This window comes from Urocampus carinirostris, chromosome 17 (genome assembly GCF_059441175.1).
Source record: "Urocampus carinirostris isolate Australia breed hairy pipefish chromosome 17, RoL_Ucar_1.0, whole genome shotgun sequence".
Classification (NCBI taxonomy): domain Eukaryota; kingdom Metazoa; phylum Chordata; class Actinopteri; order Syngnathiformes; family Syngnathidae; genus Urocampus; species Urocampus carinirostris.
Window position 1 is genome coordinate 22,354,976 of NC_142365.1, and position 19,231 is coordinate 22,374,206.

Below are 19,231 nucleotides of genomic sequence, written 5' to 3' on the forward strand. Positions count from 1 at the left end.
TAACCTAAATTTATGTAGACAATATCCGTGTAAGGGGCAGCACGGCAGCGCAGTGGTTAGCACGTGTGCGGCACAGTTCTGAGTTCATGAGATCGAACCTTCCTGTATGGAGTTTGCATGTTCTCCTGTGCTTGCGTGGGTTTTAATTGGCCAGTCCAAGTTGTCCCTAGGTGTGAATGAGCGAGCGAATTGTCTGTCCCTGTGTGCCCTGTGACTGGCTGGCAACCAGTTCAGGGTGTCCCCTGCCCTCTGCATGAAGATAGCTGGGATGGGCTCCAGCACCCCTGCGACCCTACTGAGGATAAGCGGTGCAGATAATGGATGGATGGATATCTGTGTATTAATTCTTATTGCAACAGCCATTGCAGTCCTGTCATCCTGGAAGGGGGATTACCTCACGTGCGGTCCCTTCTCAAGGTTTCTTCATTTTCCTCATGTTAAGGTTTTCGGATTTTCCTTGCCCTCATGTCGGTTTTAGATCAGGGATGGTGTAATAATAGTCTGCAGTTTGCAATAATCTGTGGTCTGTGCAGCCATTTGAGACTCCTTGTCATTAAGGGCTATACAAATAAACATGACTTGACGCTTTCTGTAATTCGAATTTGATTCACCTTAGTTTGTTGCCTTTTATACAAAAAGGGTCTTTCACAAATTAATATTTTTCAAGGTATGCTTTACAGTCGAGAAAATACAATCGATGTCGTCAATGAAATGCATAACAGTTGTTATGTAGGCATATTGTAAGATTCCTATAGGTGAATTAACTTTGTAATCCACATGTCATGCATAGGGCAGCACAGCAGCGCAGTGGTTAGCGCCTGTGCGGCACAGTTCTGAGGTCATGAGATCGAACCTCCTGTGCGGAGCTTGCATGTTCTCCCCGCGCTTGCGTGAGTTCCCTCCGGGCACTACGGTTTCCTCCCACATTCCAAAAACATGCATGTCAGGTTAATTGGCCAGTCCAAATTGTCTCTAGGTGTGAATGAGAGAGTGGTCTGTCCCTGTGTGCCCAACGACTGGCTGGCAACCAATTCAGGGTGTCCCCTGCCCACTGCCCAAGATAGCTGGGATGGGGTCCAGCACCCCCGCGACCCTACTGATGATAAGCTGTGCAGATAATGGATGGATAGATGGATGTCATGCATAAACAATGACAGGAGACAAAACCTTTGATCTTGTATGTATTCCAATCATACACCATTTAAATAGATTTAGATGAGGTGCACATACATATAGAAAACCATCTGTGGTACATGGTACCAAAACTTGGTCCTTGCTTTTCCACACCTCAGCGGGGCTCAAAAAACAAAGCGAAAAACAGGTTAATTCTTTGAGCACATTCGCAGTTCTGAGATGCATACCAAAAAAAGCAATCACCATAAAAAAATGACAAAACATTTATATGTAGGATTGACCGGTCTACATTATATTTATATATAGCTATATATACCATTTACAACATGGAGTTTTCCATCTCACCCGGAGTATTTGGATGAGTGACGGAGTTTTTTTTTTATTCTTCACTCTCAAAAGTGCCAAGAGGTTTAACGCAAGCGGTACCACATCTTCCTTGACGCCTCCAATCGGAAAGGCAGGAAAAGGGGAGCGAGTGCATATGTAAAACAATCAGTTAAGAAAAAATGTCTTTTAAAAAGGAGGAATGCTTATTAAAAAAAGAAAAAACAAGGGGGGGGGCAATCATTAAATCAGCGTAACTCATTCCGTGCTTTGCCCTTCGAAGTTTTGAAATGAAGCCCCACGGCGACAGTGTGACACAGGCATGCTTGGTCTTTGTGCGAGGTCACTTTAAAAACCGCAGCCAATCGAAAGATTTGGGGCGTGGCTTGACGGCAACTGACAGCAACCGACCATTGACCGCCTTTAACGTGTCGTGGATTTGGAACGGTGGGGTCCGGAACTTTGCGACTGAAGCGGGGAAAACCACAAGTCGGGGTTCGCGGTCATAACTAATAGAAGAAAAAAAACAATTAGACTTTTGTCACAATATTTACCGAGACACGGAAGGTAATGAGTGAGCGGAAATACCTTGGTGGACTTGCCGGGACTGTCCTGGTTGGATTGCACGACGTCATTGACGATCATTTTAGCGATCTGCCAGGCCATTTCCTCCTGAGCCTTCAATAAAGGACATTAACTTGGATTTTATTGTTTCATCAACTCATTCACAGCCAGAATTAATACAGAAAAACATAACTTTGATGCGAATACAGTAGGGCCTTTTCTTACAAGCTTAATTTGTTCCAGGATCAGGCTCATAGTTCATATCGCTCGTGTAACAAGCACATTTTAGTGATATGAAATAATTAAACTTATTGGTCTGCTCCCGGGCAGCACGGCGGCGCAATGGTTATCGCTTGTGCGGCACAGTTCTGGGGTCATGAGATCGAACCTCCTATATGGAAATTGCATGTTCTCCCTGTGCTTGCGTGGGTTTCGTTCGGGCACTCCGGTTTCCTCCCATATTCCAAAAACATGCATGTCAGGTGAATTGACCGGTCCAAATTGTCCTTAGGTGTGAATGAGCGAGTGAATTGTATGTCCCTGTGTGCTCTGTGATTGGCTGGCAACTAGTTCAGAGTGTCCCCTGCCCACTGCCCGAAGATAGCTGGGATGGGCTCCAGCACCCCTGCCACCCTACTGAGGATAAGCGGTGCAGCAAATGGATGGATGGTCTGCTCCCGTCCTCCCAAAACCATACGAGTAAATCCTAGCTATAGCTACTAAACACATCTTCATGATCACTGAAAGCATATTCAAATACTAATTAAAGATGAAAAGTACAAAAATGAGATAAATAAGATATTAACGAAATAAAATGCGAATTTAATATGAGCGCCGTAACAAATCGGTGCTCTCCTTGGGAGGAAGGGGGGCCGGTTGCAAGGAGGAGTCACAGGGATTGCATACCTATCAACTTATACGTTTTTCTCGTATGCTGTTTTTTTTGATCATTTCAGATTGTGTACGCCATAGAACGGATGTTATACAGGATTTTTCTTTTTTCATTGGGTCGGCAGTAGCTCAGGAGGTAGAGCGCTTGTCTTGGGTTTAAGAGGTCGCAAGTTTGATTCCCGGCTCCTCCGTGTTATATGTCGAAGTGTCCTTGGGCAAGAGGCTGAACCCCAAATGCCCCTGATAAGCAGGTAGTTGCCCTGCATGGTTGATGCTGATATCGGTGTGTGATTGTGTGTGAATGGTGTGGAGTGAAGTGTGAAGCACATTGTAAAGCGCTTTGGGAGGTCTTCAGTGACTTTATTTACATTTACATAAAAAGACTTGCTGTGAGTAAATAGGTGCCGCATTGTGTTTGAAGGTTTATAATGCAATCATGAATCAGGGAAGAAATTGGTGAAGGTTGACAGGTAGGAGATCAAGGGACTGTTGATTATACCTAAGCACTTACCGTACACTGAAAACTTAAAATGAATTTTTACAGCACAATTTTATTTAATTTTTTATGGCCCAGAGAAGTTTGCATTCTTAAACTGTACACCTGGCGCTGGCGGTTAGGCGGTGAGCAGTCACAAGTGATGAGCGTTCTCAAGCAGTCTCTAGTGGTAGCCTCTGGGACTATTCTTGAACTGGATTTTTCTATGTTTAGCGGGCAAATGTTTTTGTTAAACTTGTGTTTTTGTGTTAAGAGGTGCCCGTATAAAATGTAGTGGTAAATGGCAGCAATCAAGCGAAATCCCAATCATCACAAATACTATTGAGAACTCACCTCGTTGGAGTTGCCTTGTACCCATTTCTTCATGGCTTGAGAAAACATGGAGCCTGGAAAGGCAAAAAAAAAAAAAAAAGAAAGGCAGAGTCAGACAGGATAACTAGATGTGTGAAATGTTGGAGTTTTGTTGTTGTTTTCATGTTATAATTTTGCCATTTTGTGAGGGGAAGAAGTCACCTTTGGATTTCTTCACATCTGGTTCTGGTTCTGCCTCCCTGATAAATTGACCCAACTCGTTCACCCTGCCAAATGTCATCCTACTGAAGAGATGGGGAAAAAGAAAACATACTGAAGTTAAAGTTTGAGTCAAAGAACTACAAAATTCCGGCAGGCCTTTTTCAATTTTTCATGATTTCAGAAGTCTGCAAAAGATACAAACAAGTTCTTTAGGATGCCTCACCCAGCGTACGGTCTCTGGTACAGAGATTCTGGATCTAGACTGGCCACGTCCACCGTTATTGCCTCGTCGAAGTTTTTCAAGATCTTTATGGCTGCCTTTTTGGTACCGGACTGTCATGGAGAAAACTATGTTCAAAATATGGCTTTGTCTTTCCTGAATTGTTCCTCTTTGGCATTAATAAAGATTTGACCATTTCTAAATGTCATGTCAGAGCACTCAAGGACATGATAAGGTTGTGTGGGTGTTTGGGGGTCACCTGCATAAGAGAAGCCTCGGCGGGATTCGGACTCGAGCGCCCCTGGTCCGCCGGCCCGCCCTGACCTGGAGTGTTGACATTCACAAACTCGTCCGCCCGCACCGAATTGAGGAGGTCGCTCAGATATTTGTAGTAAAGGTTGCTGGACAGGAAGCCCGGCATGTAGACCTGAACACATGAACGTCTCTTGAAAATGCTTGCGCTATCAAAAGTGACCTTTTTATTATTATTTTATTTCAATGTTTAAAAAAATGTTTCCTATGTAGTGCACAGAAAGAAAATGTGTAAAAAAAAAAAAAAAAAAAAAAAGTTGAATTCCACGATTTTAAACAAATACGGTTGCCATTCTACACACGTGCTACTCAAGATACGATTAATCGGGGAAACGAGATGTCTTTCGAGCAAAATTCCTTGCTCAAAATACGAGAGAAAATCCAAGTTACCAGAATTTCAAGGCAATACCAATAGAGGGCCAAGTGCTCTGGACCAGTCTTTCTCAACCAGTGGGTCAAGATCCAAAAGTGGGTTGCGCCTTTGCCTAAACATAATGTCGAGAACCATTAACAGAGGATCAATTACTTTCCTGACCAGTAGATAGTGATAATAACTTGCTTGATCTCTGCTGCTTGGTTCGGTCAGTTAGTGCATTTGAGAGGGACGACATCTTGTTTTATTGTGATATTCTTGGTTTTATTTCCTTTTTTTTTGCCCGTAATAATGAGTCCCAAGAAAGTTGGTGATATGGGGATTAAAAAGTGAAAGAAATGTTTCTGTGATGGGTATATTCTTAAATGGTTACAGTATCTTAAAATCCAAGGGTTTAAGCTTTCCAATGATATGTGGCTAGTGACATTGTACAGACACGTATTTGCCTCTAAACAGTCCGACACGTCGGAACGTTAAGGGGTTGATAAAGTTTCAATGACCTTGTGCGCCTTATGTACGGGAAATATATGACAAAAGGCTATTTTTGGGGTTGCGCCTTATAATCTGGTGCAGAAAATATGTTAGATAGTGTGGCTTCTAGAAATGATAAAAAATAAATAAATAAGTAAAAATGATTTCATGCTTTTTGCAATTGACGCAATGCTGTTTTCCTCTACACCGGATGCCAGAAGTAAAATGCCGTTCACCAGTGGTATTGCACGCCAGGCGTGTGCTGGGCCTAGAGATAACGAATTTTCCTGTACCTTCTCCATGGTGGTCCAGGCTTGTCTAAGTGGAGTGGTAAAACATTCTGGAAGAGGCCCTCCTTCCCGGCAGATGTTTGACTCAATCTCCATGCGTACCGAGTCGCCAAATCCCAGCGGATTTGTCGCTTGGAGTGAAAAATATCTATTAATTACAAAACAAAAAGAGTAATGAACAAGCTGGCAAAAAACAAACTTTCCTTTCATGATCGTATTTCTTGGCTGATAACCCCTAAGCACAACAGCACTCACTTGTCATAAAGGATCATAGCGTCATTTTGGGCCTCCTGGCCATCGTACTGGCCTTTCTTAGCCGCTAGCTGGTTTTGGAAGTTGTCAGCCGCCAGCCAGAACTGCAGTATGTTCATCGCCTCCTCCTTTTCCATATACTGCAGGTTTAGACGCAGAAAAAAACATGTTCATTTCATCAACATTTTTTAGTACATTAATCCCTTTAAGTATTGCAGTTTACTTATTGCTAGTTCTCTGGATTTTCATTGTGCATTGTGTTCTGCATTCTGATTGGCTAAACAGTTGCTCCGACCTTTTTCTACTCGTCTGCCTGCCTGTCAATGACGTTGCCGTGTGAGATGTACACACATGTTAAACAGCCTGCCGAACCGACATCATGCATGCGCAAATATTGTAAGTTTCTCTAAAAGCTATCATGTCAACAAAACGCTCTGGACCGACAATAGCAGCTGAATAATAATAATAATAATAATTTCCTTTGTATTGTCATTAGAGGAAGATGCTTTCTATCGCCACTCCTTGACCCGCTAAACTTGCTCAGTAGCCACATGCCGGTATTTGGCGTTCCCTCGTGTCTCTCTGGCGCTTTTTCAAAAATGTTTGATAATGGAATATTATATAGTTACTGTGAGACACAACAGGACACAATCTTAACATTTTCAAATGAACATAGATAGGACATATTGTACCTTTCTCATAAGGCTTGTATGAGGCTTTAATTTTGTTACCGTTTCAGAAAAAACATTTTGGTCCAATATGGCTTTTTTGGGTCCAATATGGCTTTTTTGGGTTGCTGACCAGAGGGTGAATGCAGTTTATCATAACGTTCACATGATAGCAACAAACAAAGTAGAGTATTTTTTGTTGAACAAACACTTGAACCTGTAAATTGGGTTTCTTCTTGAGTATTTAGTAAAAATAAAAATAATTAAATAAAGGTTTCTACTTTGCGGGGTTTGACTATCACGAAACATTCTTGGCACGCAAATCCTGCGAAAAATCGGCAATTACTGTAGTGACAAATAAAACTGATTCAAGAGGAATAAATAGTTATTTATCTTATCCAGTATTTCAATTATATTAACATCCGTTTGACCTATGTAATGGGAAACAATGGATTAAGTAGATGGGCTCATTTCTTGAGTAATCTTACAGCAAGGGTCACCAATGTGGTGCTCGCGGGCACCAGGTAGCCACCTAAGAAGACCTGAATAGCCCGTGGACTGGTTCTGAAAATTGGGTTTTACTACGAAATTTAATTACCGTATTTTCCGCACTGTAAGGCGCACCTAAAAGTCTTAATTTTTTTCAAAAGCTGACCATGCGCCTTATAATACAGTGCGCCTTATTTATGGAACAAAATTATTTCGTAGTCTTGCAACTAACTTGCAGCCGCCGACTAGATTTTCCCCCGAACGCCAAGTAGTCCGCGGTGTATGCTGGGATTTATTTACCGGCGTTTCATTGGCTAACCAATGTGTCAATCATCATTTGAATCGATCACTATTGGCTAAAGTTATTCGGAGCCTCGGATAGGCTAGAGGGCTGAAACAAACCCTGCAATTGGCCGAAAAAGATGTGACAATCATCAGTTAAATCGATCGCTATTGGCTGAAGTTATTCGGAGCCTCGGATTGGCTAGATGGCCAAAACAAACCCTGCAGTTGGCCGAGTTTAGCAATGGCGTAGCAAGCTTAGCAAGCTTGCTACAGTACGCCATAAAGAAACATGTTTCATTAGTCTGTATTTGAACATATTTTACTCTCCTGGATTTACTTCACTCACGGTTGTAAGAAGACCATGATTGCGTATCATTATTGAACGTGAGAACTTGGGTAAGTTATGCGGCTTTATATTTTCCCGGTATCTTGTTTTAGAACGATCTTGATGTTGCTGTGATGAGTTGAGTGAATTAAACTCAATTCCAAGTGTTTATTGTCATATGCACAGTAAAGTTGCGAGTGAAAAAGAAAATAGAAAGTAAGGAATGGTTGGCATTTCTTGAATCCCAAGACTTTAACCTTGCAAATGATATTTGGAACGATGCATTTGAGTGACATCGTACGGACACCGCATCCGCACGTGTCTACGACACGTATTTGCTTCTTTGCAAGCTTTGGGAATGTTAAGGGGCTAATCAGTTGGACTGAATCATCTGACAGTTTTGTCCACGTTCCCATTGTAGCGCCTTATAATCCGGTGCGCCTTATCTATGGAAGATATAGGACCAAAAACTATTTTTTGGGGGTGCGCTCTATAACCCGGTGCGCCCTATAGTGCGGAAAATACGGTATTTACTAGTTGACTGAGCCTATTCAACCCTACTTCTAATCACTACCACCTAGTAATAACATAATAGCACAGTAACAGCATAAGTTATTTTAGAAATGCATATCAAACTGGTATTTTGTCACGCTAATCAGTAACAGATGCAATGGATTCTGATAGACACCCTCTGTAATCACGAAGACAAACTCGGAGAGGCTACTTTTTTGTGGCTTGCCTTCTCAAATGGTAATTTGAATTATTGAATCAAAATGTATCACAGGAAAAATTACATAATAGTCTTGAAATTCCTAGTCCACAAAACGCGAAATGACAATACAAGGCCTTGTTTGGAGAAAAAACATCCATCCATTATCTGTACCACTTATCCTCAGTAGGGTTGCGGGGGTAGAAAAAAAACACTGAAGCTTTTTTGTTTTGTCATTACAAAACTTTGGGCCAACTCACCTCGGAAAAGTAGAAGAGGGCCGACTCACAAAAAAGGATGTCGGCCAGGAACACTGAGCCGCTCGTCAGCACTTCGATCTGGTATTTACAGAAATGATGACTCCGCAGGAATTCAATAAAGTATCTTGGGACACATTAGAGAGCCTGGTTAAACTTCAGTCGTACAGAAAAAAAATTGTAACAGAGGCTGTGTGACCATTAACTTTAGCAAAAACGTACTGTTGCTCCAAGATGGTAAAAACCAACGACTGAGCGATGACGAAGCAATTTGGGTCCGCCATGCCGTCCTCACCGCAAATCTTTGCTGAACAACCGACAGGGACAATGTTAGAATAGGTAGTTTTCAGTATCAAAAAAAATAAAGCCCACCTTACCAATGATATCATTTCGAATCTGTTCTGTGATTGGAATGGGCCTGACGGCATCCGGAGAAACATACTTGGTGAAGATAGTAACAGCGTCTTTTTCTATACCTAGAAAAGGATGACCAATAAAAATACAGAAAGTCCTCAATTTACGTCGCGCTGTTGCAGAATTCAATGTCACATTAGATATTTATGTGAATTTTATGTGAATTTACAGTATCTTTCAAACTATAAGGTGCACCTGAAACCCCAAATTCGCCAGAAATTTAAATTTTTCCCTTATAATCCAGTGTGCCTTCTAGACCAGAAAATACAGTAAATATAATTATTAACCCCATTGAAATGCTACTACATACGGTAACCATTCATGAATAAATAAATGAATTTAAGAGGTGAAACCAGACTTCATAATCTTAGCTAATGCTTCTAAAACCTTTTTTTATTGAGGTTTAGCCCTTACAGTTCATGTGCAATAATATCCCTACGCACTTTAGACAGTAATCCCTTGCTGTATCGCGGTTTAGCTATTTCGCGCATCTTGTGTTCTGCGTTTTAATTGGCAGTGGAAACAGAGGAAGATGCTTTCTATCGCCAACAAAACTGGACCTCTTGATTTGCTATACTTGCTCTGGTGCCAAATGCGTTTTGGCACTTAATTTGGGTTTGTTTCTGAGTAAAAAATTAATAAGTAAATAAATAAATAAAGATTTCTACTTTTTACTTCTATGTTTCTTTGCAACACAAACCCCATGAAAAATGAGGGGTGCTGTATATGAAAAGGTGCGCCTTATGATCTGGTGCACCTTATGATCCAGCTCACTTTTGCCACAGAGTTTGACAATGATAGTTTCAAAAAAATATGGGAGTGATACGTCGATAATTTTAGAATAAGTTCAATTTATTATCACGCCCGATTTAATTTCTTTCACACGACAGCTCTAGTGTTGTTGCCATTAGTGGTTTCCGCTGTAACGGAGCAAATCACATTTATTAAAGGAAACTCCAGCGACCTGACAATGACTAATGATATGGAATGACAACTTTAGCGTGTTTAATAGATACATTTTGCTGCTGTTAAGTTCAAATGTATAAATTGAGGGCTTAATTTGAGGGTGAAAAAGGTAAAATATCGCAGGTACGTACTAAATATTGAATAAAATACTGCCAAACCTCCTGTTTTTCCATTCTTATGTATTATAGGACTAATGTTGCCAAAAACATCGACTAACTTCTCCTCAAGAAGAGCATCATGAATGATTTTAGATGTCATCGCTGTGTGTTGTGTTTAGGGCACATGTCCAGCACATTTGATGAATTTGGAGAATGAGCATTAAAATGTTCGAACATTTTTGATACTCGGCCCTATTGGCGCTGTGCCATTTTACTCCAAAGGATGCGCTGCACACGTGCACCAAAACCTAAATACTGATGGCCAGTGGCATAACACACGGTTACCGCTAGGTGGCGGGGCTTAAAGTGCCTTACTTCTCATAAGTTTCTCTGTCAGTTCTCGAAGGCTGACGTTGGGCTGTGCTCTGGAAGGGGTCCCCGTCCTGGATGGAGCCTGCTTGCTGGGGGTATCGACTCTAGGGAGGCCAGGCTGGGGGCACCCTGGGTCTGGCGCTGGGACTTCCGTGCCATCCCACTCCGGGCCATTGGAATTGAGCTGGGACGCCTCAAGGCAGGTGACGGGTTCAGCCAAAGTGCTGTGTTTGACCGAGTTGAGGCTGTGCGCTCGGACACACGACCAGCTGTTGGAGCGGAAAGTCTCGGCCTCCAACCAGAAGCGGACGAGGTGGTCAGCACCCTGACGCTCCATGAAGCGCAAGTAGTGGGGGATAGCCACGTTGTCCCGGAGCACCTGGTCCACAGTCTTCGAGAGCCGAGAGCGTGTTTCCTGGGGCTGGTAGTTTACACTGGAATGACCTGTAGTGCCGCACAAAACAGACAGTTTTTTTCTTAACTCCAAAAGGTGCAAAAATGGTTTTTGTTCATCAACAAATGACACAGAACGATCACAAAAACAAGAGACCATTGGTGAGGGTTGTATTTTAATAATCACAAAGACCTGGTTCAAACCGAGGATCCCTGATGCTGACAACTAGCCAGTCGCCCTCTACATTGCTTTTTGCACTGAAAGGAGAAGGCCTCCCATTTTGTTGTACAGTACAATTTTATAATGACAACAAAGACCATTCATTCATTCAAAATAGGAGGGGAGCACAATGCAGCTACAGTCCAGATGCTAAAAGATTCATTGCTAGTCAGGAAAAAAACGTGTTCTCTTTATAGATATCTTTGCTTATTTTGAGTTTTACTTTTCTTATTTCTAATGTTAATAACATTGTCCAAGTAAAACATAGAATATATTACCTAAAATGTTAGGTTGCTGATTTTAAAGGTGGGGTGCATTATTTGAGGTGTCCTTAAAAAGTTGAAAGTAGAATACTTTCTATATAAAGTATGTGTTAACAATGCCCAACTGAGTTCAAATAGCCTTTATATTTTTCCCAACCACGCCTATCTGCTTCTATCTTACTTTTAACAGAACTGAGAGGGATTTCATGCTTGTCCTCGCAGTTTTCTGTTAGTGTAGCATGAAAATGGTGAAAGTAAGAAAAGGACTGTTTCGAATACAATCCAAACACAAACTCAAAACCCCAAAAAAGATGAAAAAAGAAAAGTTTATTTGAGCGCACCTAAGAAATGCAAGTACTTGCACGCACCACACAAGCAGCTTGACATAGTCTTTAATGATGACTTAAGCCTGAAGATGGCAGCAGCGAGTGGAAAAATTCCAGACAACATCATTTTTAGGCAATATATTGATATATTATTTACTTATTTAACATTTTTTGCAAACTTGACGAGTGTAGTTCCGTGCTTTGGTTATATATTATTAATAAGCGTGAGTATCCATTCTATCCAGTGTTTTATTAATAAGAAGTGAAAATAAATCCAAAAACATTTGAAACAAAGCTTTAAAATGATCTTTCTTTTTTGGTGAGTAATTTGATTCAACAAAAGCTACTAGTAGTACAAGTACTTGCAATTGAGATCAGTGACTAATCAAGAGTTAGAGAGTAAAATTAGTGCTATGGAAAACATAATTTACAGCATTTAAATAAAATACATTTATATAGTACAGTAGCCAAACATAATAGAAGGAAAATATGTGTTTTTTTGAAAAGCAGGTTTAAGGAAACACAATCCATCAAAATTACTTTAAATATCAGGAAAAAACAAATAATAAAAAACACATTTTCATGATGAAGTACCGAAACAAAAGCTTGCACATGTAACATTTGACTCATGAACGGGATTGTTTTTGAGAAATTGTTGGTAAATGCATTTCATTGTCGAGACAGCATCTAGTTGCAGAGTTAAGTTAAGAGTTAAGATTGCTGTGTCAGCTGTCTAGCTGCAAAACAATTGTTGTGCGCAATGCCGGGCTGATACACCGCGGTGCCAGACATTAATTTAAAAAATGAGCACGTCCTGGATAAGTTAGTACGGGTGAACCTAAGTCAAGGGGGGTCGTGAGTTGGATGTTATATTATCAGTAATTATGGTCACGGATTTAATTATTTTTGTATTTTAATGATTTTAGCTGAACAAGAAAAGCGAGACAAACCTTTTGGTAGAAACTCCTGTTTAAAAGGCAGCACAACCATATGGTCACAGGATTCCCATTTTCAATTTTATATGGGCAATCATATGACGCTGTGACTTAATTTTACCCAGTGATTAGAAATAAACCTAATCTACTTAACACACATTTTTCCAGTACTTTTGGGAGCAGGAAGAGGAGAGTGTCAATAAAAATTGTTTTCTTATTATCGCATTCTGGAATCAAATTACAAAAACATGGATGGCTTGAATGCCATCTCACATTCTAAAGCGATGTAGTCACAAGAATGCCCCTGAGGACTAAAAGGCAACATTTGAGGACGCATTACTTGAAAGCGCTTATTAGTCATTCCTGGATCTTTTGCAACGTCCCATCACATGAAAATCGTTGGAACCTACTGGCTGGCGTACTCAAAAAAAATGATCACATTTGAACTTGATAGTCTTTGTCCATTCATTATCAACTCAATGCTTTTTTTTTCTTACGTTGTGCACGAGCTGTCTTTCACCGATGTTTTGAAGGGTTGCCCTTGGTATAAATACACCTCAAAGACACTCAAACCATGTGCGCCGAAAAACGTATTAAAGGCGAGTTCTTGTCCTACGGACCTCACTCTTTCGGCCAAAGCTTACCAAAGCAGCTCATTCTCTCTCTCTCTCTGCAAAACAAGAGCTCCAGCTGACCTCGAAAGACTGAAACAACGCTCTCAGGATACTTTTGCGCAACCCCCCCCTCAAAAAAAAAAAAAAAAAAAAAAAATTGGTGCTTAGGTTGAAATCTTCAAACGCCAAAGAATACCTCTGCTCATTTTCGTTCATTAGCCATGTTCATTTTGCGCAATATACTCCCACGTTTTCAAAGACTAAAGAAAACCCATTTCACTCCAATTTCCAATGTTTGATTATTGACTTCAGTTTGAATACCGTATTTTCCGCACTATAGGGCGCACCGTGTTATAGGGCGCACCCCCAAAAAATAGTTTTTGGTCCTATATCTTCCATAGATAAGGCGCACCGGATTATAAGGCGCTACAATGGGAACGTCGACAAAACAGTCAGATGATTCAGTCAAACTGATTAACCCCTTAACATTCCCAAAGCTTGCAAAGAAGCAAATACGTGTCGTAGACACGTGCGGATGCGGTGTCCGTACGATGTCACTTAAATGCGTCATTTCAAATATCATTCGGAAGGTTGAAGTCTTGGGATTCAAGAAATGCCAAACATTTCTATGTTTCTATTTTCGCTCACAACTTTACTGTGCATATGACAATAAACACTTGGAATTGAGTTTAATTCACTCAACTCATCACAGCAACATCAAGATAGTTCTAAAACAAGATACCGGGAAAATATAAAGCCGCATAACTCACCCAAGTTCTCACGTTCAATAATGATACGCAATCATGGTCTTCTTACAACCGTGAGTGAAGTAAATCCAGGAGAGTAGAATATTTACAAATACAGACTAATGAAACATGTTTCTTTATGGCGTACTGTAGCAAGCTTGCTACGCCATTGCTAAACTCGTCCGATTGAAGGGTTTGTTTTGGGCATCTAGCCAATCCGAGGCTCCGAATAACTTAAGCCAACAGTGATCGATTCAAATGATGATTGACACATTGGTTAGCCAATGAAATGCCGGTATATAAATCCCAGCATACACCGCGGACTTGCTACGCCATTGCTAAACTCGTCCGATTGAAGGGTTTGTTTTGGGCATCTAGCCAATCCGAGGCTCCGAATAACTTAAGCCAACAGTGATCGATTGAAATGATGATTGACACATTGGTTAGCCAATGAAACGCCGGTATATAAATCCCAGCATACACCGCGGACTTGCTACGCCATTGCTAAACTCGTCCGATTGAAGGGTTAGTTTTGGGCATCTAGCCAATCCGAGGCTCCGAATAACTTAAGCCAACAGTGATCGATTCAAATGATGATTGACACATTGGTTAGCCAATGAAACGCCGGTATATAAATCCCAGCATACACCGCGGACTTGCTACGCCATTGCTAAACTCGGCCGATTGAAGGGTTTGTTTTGGGCATCTAGCCAATCCGAGGCTCCGAATAACTTTAGCCAATAGTGATTGATTCAAATGATGATTGACACATTGGTTAGCCAATGAAACGCCGGTATATAAATGCCAGCATACACCGCGGACTACTCCTTGTTCGGGGTAAAATCAAGTCGGCGGCCGTTGAGTAAGTTGCGAAACCTTGGGAATTTAATGTTGAGCCATATATAAGGCGCACTGTGTTATAAGGCGCATGGTCAGCTTTTGAAAAAAATTAAGACTTTTAGGTGCGCCTTATAGTGCGGAAAATACGGTACATTTAGTAGGGTTTTTATCAATCAATGTGTGTGTAGTTCCTTTGTAATTATGAGACTGGTCATTATTTCATAGAAAGGACCTTCGGCGTCCTCTTATGTTTATCTGAGGTAACTGTCCTAAAATCCTAAAACGGTTTCCTTCCAAACTCAGGATACAAAAACTCCAGTGTTAGTGAGTGCTGGTACAGATCCCCCACGACCAAGCCTATGTCGCCACCTCAATATTGTTTTATATTATTATTACTTTTTTAAATGGACACAGGGATGGGAAATGTTCTCACAAATAAATCAATGTTTTGTCAAAATCCTCCCTAAAAAAGGGGGGTACTCACCGAGATCACCAAAGTGCACCGCTTCCATGTGGCTGGGCTGCTTCTTGAGGATTGCCGTGCGACCTTGGGCGAAGGAGTCCATGTTTGCCGAGATGGCGTTGATAGCCACATGGCTTGGCCCCGCTGCTTCCCGAATGCCATGGTTGTTCCTCAGCGATGGAGAGTGAGGACTCACGAGATCTGCAAAATGCAAATTCGCAAAACAAAAGCATGAGGAAAGCCTGCATTTACATAGCTCAACACCCTGTGCTGTCATGCCTTGTTAATACACAAGGAGGACTCCTATTGTTTTTGCTCATTGAGTAATAACCAACTCACCCCTGTTGACTTTTGCGTCGGTTACTTTCTCAGGTTCTTTGCTTTTGGCTGTAGGGAAATAGAAAAGGGCATTGCTGCAAAATGTAGTTTTGGTGTCCTCAGAAGAAAAAACAACAAACAGGTAGTCTGACCCCAGTTGAACGAAAACATTTGAGGAATGCAAACAAACTGTACTTGAATGTGAAAGAGCTCTTAGTCAAGTGCACTGCACCGGGCCTCTCACCAAGAACAGTTAGCTGGGGGTGGGTGGATAGATGCAAATATCGATATTTATGATACTGAGAAATTACTTTGATCTGATGGATCCTGTCTTCCTATTTTAACTATCACTAGAAATATTGTTGTTTGTGGGTCATAAGATTGTGCATATATTATAGCTTGACTTTTGTTCTGAATTGTTTACTGAGTAGAAGTACTTTTTAACAGTGTTAAAGGTTTATTACATTGTATTGTTTACACTATTTGCACTTTTTGACTTTACTGTACTTTCAAAATATTGTGCACTGGAGGGTATTATATTGTTCATGTTCAATGTTATATTTGTATTTTAGTTTAATGTCTGCTTTTTTGGTTTGACTCTCGACTTGTTGAGAAAATGTTTTAATCAAAAAATAATTATAATAAAACTGTTAATGTTTGCTTTGGTTATTTAGTTAAAGATAAAACATTTTGTTGGATCAATCATATTTATTTTTTGTATAGCCCTTAATCACAATAAGTCTCAAAGGGCTGCACAGACCACCATTACAACACTCGCTGACCGAAAATCCATTATATCACAAAATTATAATAGCATTTATCTTGTGCCCTATACAGTGAACTTTAACTTCAATTAATTTTTAACATTTTCTATACAGAGCAACTTTAAAGTCAAGCAACACAGAATCCCTGAAAACACACAACAAATTCCCCTAAGTATTTATGCTGTTTTTATCATAAATATAAACTAAAGTAAGGGGGTGAATCATTTAATGATCGTGACATTTCCAAACAAAAAGTATTGGTTTCAGATCATTATTGCTCGATACTAACCTGTATTTAATAGGATAGGATCGATACCAAAATTCCAAGTACCCCCCACTCCAAACATTAGAGAGTGAAGCCGTTCAACCTAAATTCATATGAAGGGGTTGTCCCAAAAGATGTTCATAAAACTTCTAAAATGTCTATTATTTCAGCACTCAAGGGTGTACAATTGTTTTTATTGGGATCACAAATGTCAATTGAAGCTAATGAAGGTTAAACCGTAACATTTTTTTGATTGTAACAACAATAAAGATGAAGCCTTCTTGTGAACAACTGATTGACAAAGTAATCTCCCCAGGAAAACAGTCACTTCCTGAAATCCTCTTTTACATTTCCTCCTACAGTGACCTGCTGAGTCATCTGATTTTCATTATTTTTTTGTCAATGAGGAGAAAATGTCTCCTCTGGCTATTGTATAGTGATTTACTAAGTATTGTATAGTGATTTACTAAATATCCTAACAGAAAACATTTCATTTTGGTGGCACTCTGAATCCCCTCCATAAAAAAAATCATGAGGCTTTTTTGTGTACTTGCTATTTTCTGAAGTATTTATTTCACTTGTTATTCCAACATCCATTGCAGCCTGATCATCCTGGAAGGGGGATTACCTCATGTGCGGCACCTTTTCAAGGTTTCTAAATTTTCCTCATGTTGAGGTTTTTGAATTTTTTCTTGCCCTCATATAAGTTTTAGATCAAGTAGTTTGCAGTAATCTGTGGTCTGTGCAGCCCTTTGAGACTCCTTGTGATTAAGGGCTATACAAATAAACATTACTTGACTTATCAAGATATTTATCAAACATTCTGAGCTTGCCGTAATATATTAAGGGTTTATCAAATCTAGTGCTTAAAAATGGCCGAAAAATATTACTTTGCTTTGCTTTAACTCTTGGTGTTTCAAAGCAGATTTGATGAAATAGACTATCTATAAACAAATGTAAAATAAAATATAATGTGTACTTTTGCATGTCTGCATATGAAAAAAAATGGGTTAGGTCCTTTTTTCCGTATGTATTGCAAATGTATTGGATTGGTGGTTTCCCTACTTTGTACACTCCCAATTCACATTTAATCTTTTGACAAGAGTTTCATTTGCTTGAGGATGGAAACCTCAAAAACACGTTTTCTAGGAGCAGATTCTGGGTATGTAGAATATAATATGATTACATGGATAGACTGTGCCTTGCCATGATCATATTTTATCTCTATCACTACATATTTTGTTCTCTTGTATTTTAACCATTGTGTGTGCATGTGTATGAGTTGCTTTGGGTTGTCGGCGGTTTATTAGTGGAGATTTTATTGTCTCGTTGTATGATCAATGTTTTATACAGTCATTTTTTGCTTTGATTTGAATATTAAGTCAAAGCTAGGTGGATGTAAATTCGTCATCCATCCATTATCTGCACCCCTTATCCTCAGTAGGGAAGTGGGGGTGCTGGAGCCCATTCCAGCTATCTTTGGGCAGTGGGCAGAGGACACCCTGAACTGGTTGCCAGCCAGTTGCAGGGCACACAGGGAAAATTTGCTCGCTCATTCAAACATAGAGACAATTGGACCGGCCAATTAACCTAACATGCATGTTTTTGGAATGTGGGAGGAAACTAGAGTGCCCGGAAGAAACTCACACAAGCACGGGGGGGAACACGCAAACTCCACACAGGAGGTTCGATCTCATGACCACAGAACTTGCGCCGTGCTGCCCATGTAAAAAATCGATTTCATAAAAAAGCTTTCATAACACACTTTATCGTTAAGAATAAAATACACGTTTCTGTATGTATAAATTATGTATGAGGATTATTGTGCGAAAGTTTTTTTCCCGTATTCAATTTTGTGGTGGCCCTGTACAGTAGCTCAGGCAGCGATGATGGAGAGGCTACTCAAAAGCTAACCATTTAAACGCAAGCCGAACCGCACTGCAGGCATTTCACGAACAAACAGCACATTAGATTAGTACCCTTCAAACAATAAACCGCGGTCAAACTAACATACCACAGAAGTTTGTGTCTCGTTTTATGTCCTGTTTCCTCCCAGAAGCGCGCTACAGTAAGCGATGGTTCCTCACCTTTCCGCTTGAAAAACGACATGACGGGTTCACTCCGAACGTTTCTTCAGCTCACTGACACCATCCCTTGTTTCCATTAATTCAATTAGACGCGAAAAAAAGCTCAACGCAATGAAATGATAAGTGAGCGCACACCCGGTGGAAGCTGTCAAATTTCAATTTTCGCCGAAGACTCAGCCAGATCAGCAGCCATGTTGTCAATAAACTACCAACTTCCGGGCTTCTGGTACACCAGCATTGTGGGAAATGTAGTTAGAAATGGATACTATGAGTGATAAACAAAACAAAAACGGAATTTAAATGAATTTGATGACGCTACAATAAATAGATTGAGAACCATATATTTTAAAATACCTATTGCCCTCAAAGTTAAAGAAGCATACTATAAATTATATCTATCCATCAAATAAATAATTAAAATCACGTTTTGAATTGAAGATGATGTCTAGTCAAATCAAGTCAAGTCATTTTTATTTGTATAGCCCTTAATCACAAAGGGTCTCAAAGGGCTGCACAGGTTATTACACGGACTATTTTTCAGACTATTATTACACCATCCCCTGATCTGGAACCA

At 40.3% G+C, this 19,231-nt stretch overlaps 1 protein-coding gene across 2 annotated transcripts; it reads right to left on the reverse strand.

Moving 5' to 3' along the window:
* Positions 1-1,166: 1,166 nt before the first annotated feature.
* On the reverse strand, positions 1,167-18,876 carry akap10 (A-kinase anchoring protein 10). Of its 2 annotated transcripts, none has more exons than XM_088320867.1 (15): positions 18,658-18,876; positions 15,563-15,610; positions 15,245-15,424; positions 10,427-10,867; positions 8,951-9,049; positions 8,796-8,880; positions 8,577-8,700; positions 5,844-5,980; positions 5,592-5,736; positions 4,402-4,569; positions 4,146-4,255; positions 3,923-4,002; positions 3,743-3,795; positions 2,047-2,136; positions 1,167-1,967 (listed from the first exon to the last, which is right to left on the reverse strand). In XM_088320867.1, exons 1-15 carry the CDS (start codon positions 18,677-18,679, stop codon positions 1,962-1,964), a joined length of 1,788 nt encoding a protein of 595 aa, XP_088176993.1. In that variant the 5' UTR covers positions 18,680-18,876; the 3' UTR covers positions 1,167-1,961. The 2 variants fall into 2 exon arrangements, with proteins under 2 accessions (XP_088176993.1, XP_088176992.1); XM_088320866.1 differs by having other exon boundaries at positions 3,923-4,005.
* Between the last annotated feature and the right edge of the window lie 355 nt (positions 18,877-19,231).